Source organism: Eleutherodactylus coqui, chromosome 1, assembly GCF_035609145.1.
Source record: "Eleutherodactylus coqui strain aEleCoq1 chromosome 1, aEleCoq1.hap1, whole genome shotgun sequence".
Lineage (NCBI taxonomy): Eukaryota > Metazoa > Chordata > Amphibia > Anura > Eleutherodactylidae > Eleutherodactylus > Eleutherodactylus coqui.
In genome coordinates, this window is record NC_089837.1 from 533,232,643 (window position 1) to 533,239,444 (window position 6,802).

Consider the following 6,802-nt stretch of genomic DNA (forward strand, 5'->3'; position numbering starts at 1 on the left):
AGGGGAGGTTACAGAGGAACACTATAACTAAGAGGGGGCAGTATTACTTTGTGGGGCCGCAAGCTGGGTGCTATAACTAAGAAGGGCCAGAGAGCATGCAGTGTAATTAAGGGGCCCACAGAGGGGGCAGAACAATTAAGAGGAGCTTTAGAGCTACAGAGGGGCACTATCCCTTTGTGGGGCTACAGAGAGAGCACTATAACTAAGAAAAGTAATAGAGGGGGTATCTTTGCTATGGGGGGTTTCTGACCGGAGCACTGGGAGTAGTAGCAGTATGAGAAAGGTGTAAAGAGAATTCTGGCTGGAAGAAGTCTTTGTGGCAGGCTGGGTCCAGGAAGTAGAAAAATTCGTCGTCACAGAAGCAGAATAAAGTCTAAATAAACAAAAATTAAGCCCTTTCACAGTTTAGACAAATCTAAAATTGATAACTTTTATTGATTATGTATAAAACCTATTTGGACGAACACAGGGCACAACACAGAAGCCACTGGGTTAGTAGAAATGTGGAAGTCTCCTCAGAGACTGAGGCGTCGCATCCTATGCGGCTTCCCTCTACACAACGATTATAGCGGAGGGGAACAGGGTATTGTAGGAAGTTGACGGGATACAGTGGCTTGGATTGACGAACAATTAAAAAGAACTCGGACCAGATTTTGTACTGATGTCCCTTTCTTATGCTCTTAGTTCCAGAAAAGAAGTTCACTGTTAGATTGGTGAACACCTCGTTACCATCACTAAATAAGCCTAGCAATAGGGCTGGAATGGGTGATGAGCAGAATACATTCTTGAGCAGAGGGAAGATAGATTTCTAGAGGGTCATATTGTGACGAAAGGTGAATAGTGTTTATCCTGCAATGATGCGGGTCTTCACACTATTGTCCATAAACCTATATGTCTCTCTAGAGTCCCTCTTATGCTTAGATTCATATGAGCAAAAGAAAGCAAAGAAAAAAGGAGGAAGGAGAAGTTGTGGGCCCAGTGTGATCAGTAGTGTAATCAGCAGTGTGATCAGCAGTGTAATCAGCAGTGTGATCAGCAGTGTAATCAGCAGTGTAATCAGCAGTGTGATCAGCAGTGTAATCAGAAGTGTGATCAGCAGTGTAATCAGCAGTGTGATCAGCAGTGTGATCAGCAGTGTGATCAGCAGTGTGATCAGCAGTGTGATCAGCAGTGTAATCAGCAGTGTGATCAGCAGTGTAATCAGCAGTGTGATCAGCAGTGTAATCAGCAGTGTGATCAGCAGTGTGATCAGCAGTGTAATCAGCAGTGTGATCAGCAGTGTAATCAGCAGTGTGATCAGCAGTGTAATCAGCAGTGTGATCAGCAGTGTAATCAGCAGTGTGATCCGCTGTGTAATCAGCAGTGTAATCAGCAGTGTGATCAGCAGTGTAATCAGCAGTGTAATCAGCAGTGTGATCAGCAGTGGACGCACTTCTTCTCATTCCAGGACCTGTATACCAGTCCTTGATTGTTCAGTTCATTCAGATTTCTGGTATCGGCATGATGCACTTGTATTTTCTCTCTCAGTACTGTATAATCTCTTGTCATTTATTCTCCACGCGTTTCTCCGCTAATCGTGGCGGGTCATCAGGAGATCATTGAGTTTAGTACTAAAGGATCAGCTTTAGATATTTATTAGTACACAGAGCGCGAACCATAAGTGCTTGTTCATAGTGTATTTCCGAGTTCACTCAGAACCCTTAGGGTATGATAATAGACCGATCATTCTAGGTGATTGTATCTACTCATGCACAATGATAGATTAGTGTACATAAAATAAGGAAGGAGCCAACCAGATATTGGCGGTATCTTATATGATGGCAGCTAAAACATAGCCGGTATCAATATCAATTATACACCGCCAAATAACGGTGGTGTCCCGTATTCAGATAGAGGACGACTCTTTTAGGACATTGGTGCGCAAATGGCATTAGGTCTAATTTGTGGGCTATTACTGGGTCTTAACGGACCCTTTTTCAGAAAATGCCCCTCAGACCAGGACTTTTGTTCAAGATAATATATATAGCAGCCAGGTCTGATTCACTATCTCAGTGTGCACAGCAACAGTTACAGTGCTACGCCTGGGATCGGGCAATATGCAACATACAGTGCCTATAGCGGCAGTTTTTCTAGAGGATGCCTCTCAAAGAAAAAGATTTTTATGAAATTGAGAATAAGCCCTTTATGCCAGCAAATAGATAAAAATGACCCCTGTCGAATAGTGCAGGGCCCAGGTTTGCCGGTAAAAAAGTATAAGCAACACCTGAGTCTGATCTAATGATTAGATCTGCACTATGGGGTCACTGTGACAGAGTCTCCATTTCCCTAAGTAAGCCTCTATCCGAGGTATAATGATACAAAGTATAGCATGAGTAGAGCAGCGCCTCTGGCCTTGGTGGTAGGTCAGGGTAATCTGAGCAGTAGTCAAGTGTCTACCCTTATAAAGCAAGCGGAGCTCCTCCCAAGGTGTCTGCTTCAGTCCACCAATCAGCTGGTTTCTGGGTGGATTGGAGATCGTTTAATCTTTATTGTCACTCTTATTTGGTAACATTAGGGGAATAACTATCAATACTTTAGAGTCATAGGCGCCTATATACCGTGTCAGAGATGCTTCTTATGATTGATGATCGCCCACATAGTAAACCGATCTCTCAGAACTGTTATAAAAGGGAGACCGGACTGTGTAATGTAAGACCCCTATCTCAAATCACATCTGGGACGAACATGAAGGAAATTGCGAATGTGTAAAATTTCAAGGAATCGAACTCATAAGGAGAGATGCAAGGGGAGGAGATATTGACAACTTTCTCCTCCAGAAGGAAGCAAGATGGATCTTTCGGATGGATACTGTACACCCAAAAGGGTTAAATGAGCAATTAATCTTTAATTGCTTTATATGAGTCACACAAGCATACAAGTTTGATACAAGCAAAAAAACCAGGTGCGGTTTGGGTTGTGGCTTCACGGTGAATTAATGACCATCTATTTCTACTTTACAATAGTTTCATAAGAGTAATGCAGAATTTTGCCCACTTACATAGAACCTACCCACATCCACCACCTCCTAACAAGATTGCAGACCCCAACTCAAGCCCCCGAATAACTACAAATCCCACAGAGACTCCGACTCTCAGCACATTGTGTGCGGAGATGGCGTGGAGCGTATTTAGTGTGGTGACTGGCCCATCGGTGAGGGAGGCATATGGATTTATTACTGATGCTATTGAGTGGGGGGCCGGAAGACCATGTGGTAGGCCTTTCGGGTCTGTGGCAGAGAGACGGGCCCTAAGATCCAGGATGGTAGAGAATGCATAAGCACAAAATCAGATGTCAAGCACGAGGCATGTCCAGACATTACCCATCTCTATCACGCCTGCTGACAGCCCCCAGTGCACACCCTGAGGGTCTCAATGAGGTTTCTGAAGCTGTTCTGGGAGTCTTTGTAGAACACTCTTGTGGCCATCTTTAGGTCATTTCATTCTGTTTGCACTCCTTCCATGGCCGTTTTTATTAACACTTCTCTCAGCCTCACCTGGTTTTCATCCAAGCAGGCTCCCAGAGCTCCCGAAGTAGTATACAACTTATATATATATATGTATCTACTCCCATTGGACCTAAATCCTTTTATCTACATTTCCTTTCGAAGTTCCACACTAACAATACTTTATTATAGCATGTTATACTAAAGCAAGTGCTCAGGAGGAAAATTCTTGGTTTGGACAAAAGCCGTCAGCCATCTTGGCGTAATCTGACTTTCTAGAGTGTTTATGGTGCTTCATCTCCATGCCAGAGACCACTCCTGGTCTCCATGCCAGAGACCACACCTCGTCTCCATGCCAGAGACCACACCTCGTCTCCGTGCCAGAGACCACTCCTCGTCTCCATGCCAGAGACCACTCCTCGTCTCCATGCCAGACACCACACCTCGTCTCCATGCCAGAGACCACACCTCGTCTCCGTGCCAGAGACCACTCCTCGTCTCCATGCCAGAGACCACTCCTCGTCTCCATGCCAGAGACCACTCCTCGTCTCCATGCCAGAGACCACTCCTTGTCTTCATGCCAGAGACCACTCCTGGTCCTGCAACCGTTCAACTGCAGGCTTCCCACCTACTGAGAGTGTAACTATTTAGGCCCATTTAGACGGAACGATTATCGCTCAAAATTCGCTCAAAAGCCGTCTTTTGAGCAATAATCGCTGTGTGTAACTGCACAGACATCCCACAGTTTTTGTTAAGTCATCGCTGATCGCTGATCTTTCAGCCTGCTGAAAGATCAGCAATCAGTTATCACGGATTCACAGCGGGATACAGCGGATACTATTGTTTCAGCTGTATCCCGCTCCTTGATGACAGGCGGGTATGAAGAACAGAGCGGTCCAGCTGTGTTCTTCATACCCTGCTCAGAGCGCTCAGCTGTATAACAGCCGGGCACTCCGAGGGGAGAACAGCTGGATGCAGAAGACAAGTGGCCCCGCTTGTCTTCTGTATCCCCCGCTCCGAGCGCAAGGTGATTGCTCAATGTTTGAGCGATCGCCTTGCACTGTAAATAGATACAATAATAATCGCTCAAAAGTCGCCCAAAAGACATCTTTGGAGCGATACTTATTGTGTCTAAATGGGCCTTTAAGCTATTCTACCACTGTAAGTGACTGTGACTGAGCTGGATATGCCTCTCTGTGGGAAGAATACAATGAATCTATTACTATTAACAACCCTATACCATGTCTGAGAGGTAGTCAGAGCCCCGCCCCCTGCTGATGGCATCACTGATATAATAGCATGTCATCAGTCATGAGATCCGCACAGCTAATACTGCAGTAACATCATCTATTACTGCTGACAATCGTCCAGTAAATTATAACTGAGAGGTAGTCACAGCCCCGCCCCCCTGCTGATGACATCACTGATATAACTACATTTTGGTTGGAGAAAGTAACAGAGAAACATCATGTTATTTTATTAGACTCTTGCACTCACAGTACTTAGTTTTGGGCAGCAGTTGGTACTTGTTCTGATGTTCTGTATGATAATTGTTCTCTCTATTATCTTGTCCAGCCTATTCTTAGGATAGGTTAATAGTACATTGGCAAGAGTCCACCACCTGGGACCCCATTCGATCAGGTGTTTGCCAGGCTATTGAACTTGTGTACTGAGCTGATTTCTGCAGGAAGCAGACAGCTCTGTTCTCACTGGCCAGACTTGGTATTGCAGGCATTACATTGAGAACTTTGCCTGCAATACCAAGCCTGGACACTGCAGTGAGAATGGAGCTATTTGCTTCCTGTAGAAATCAACTCATTGCACAAGAATGCCAAACCAGTGAACAGCTGATGTATGATTGATGACCTGTCCTAAGAATATGCCATTGATAGTTTACAGCTGGGCAAGCCCTTTAATATTTGATGAATACTTAGTTAATGCTGAAGCTTCAGTTGGGGCTCAACATCAGGTCCTGAGATCTGATATCTCCTTGTGGACCCAAGTACTTAACGATGTCCTGCCCTAAAATCCATGGTCGCCTTCTGGTATACCTGTAGCATCTTCAGGAAGGAGTCTTGAATTTGCTTTGTCCTCACTCCATAGATTATTGGGTTTAAGAAAGTTGGAAACAGAATGTAGATGTTTGCTAGGAAGATGTGGACACTATGTGGAATCGTCTTTTGTCCAAACCTATAAGTCACAAAGGTGAATATTCCAGGCAGATAGGTGGCGATAATGACACAGATGTGGGAGCCACACGTTCCGACGGCCTTATGCTGAGCGCCTCTAGATGGCAGTTGGAAAATGGTCCCTAAGATCATTATATAAGAGAGCCCAATAAACATCAAGTCAAAACCGGTGATCGAAAGAGACAAGATGAGGCCATAAATACTGTCCACCCTTTTATCATCACATGCTACGTTCACCACAGCCATGTGGTCGCAGTATGAGTGTAACACCACGTCAACCCCACAATAGTGCAACCGACTGACCAGAAATGGAATGGGGACGATGGTGACAAAAGCACGGACTAGAATAGAGAGGGCAATCTTCTCTAGAACAATGTAAGTGAGGATGGACGTGTATCTGAGCGGGCAACAGATGGCGACGTAGCGGTCATAAGCCATAGCGGTCAAGATCCCCGACTCTATCACTGACAGGAAGTGGACAAAAAACATCTGGGTGAGACAAGCAGAAGCATTAATGTTCCCATTGTTCCTCCAGAAGATTTCCAGCATCTTTGGTGTGATTGAGGTGGAGAAGGCGAGGTCGTTGAGCGCCAGCATGGCCAGGAAGAAGTACATGGGACCATGGAGGCTCTTTCCAGCCCAGATTATGTAGAGCATTAAGGAGTTTCCCAACACACCAGAGATATAGAGGACACAGAAGGAAATGGATGTCAAAATGCTATAATCTTCCAGCCCGGGGATTCCGATCAGGAAGAAGGTGGATGGCATATGGGAGCTGGTGTTGGAGATGCGGTACATTAGCCTCAACCACTAGGAGAGAAATTAGGCATGGAGGTCATCATTCTCTGTAACTGGGGAGATGCTGATGGAAATATTTCAAGCAGATAACATGGATGGTGGATCTTAATTGGCGCATGACCTGCTGTAAGAGACAATAATATAGGAGTGATCGGTTCTGCTCAATTCTTCCCCAAATAACAAACTAATTATACAACGTTCTGCAGCTGTGATCTGTGGGAGAATCCTGTGTGTTAATCTTCCCTGCAGCACCTTCGCAGGAAAAATGAAGTATTACACCATTTTCATATTGTATGGATATGCCAGGACCTCCAGAGAGATAATCTTTGTAGCC

General features: G+C 45.1%; 1 protein-coding gene across 1 annotated transcript; it reads right to left on the reverse strand.

Annotated features, from left to right (window-relative positions):
• Positions 1-5,487: 5,487 nt before the first annotated feature.
• LOC136607475 (olfactory receptor 52D1-like) lies at positions 5,488-6,468 on the reverse strand. Its single transcript, XM_066589042.1, has one exon. The coding sequence runs from the start codon at positions 6,466-6,468 to the stop codon at positions 5,488-5,490; it is 981 nt and encodes a 326-aa protein (XP_066445139.1).
• Between the last annotated feature and the right edge of the window lie 334 nt (positions 6,469-6,802).

Excerpts from the sequence above, each read along its gene's own strand:
- LOC136607475 (XM_066589042.1), bottom strand. The coding sequence starts at position 6,468 with ATGTACCGCATCTCCAACACCAGCTCCCATATGCCATCCACCTTCTTC.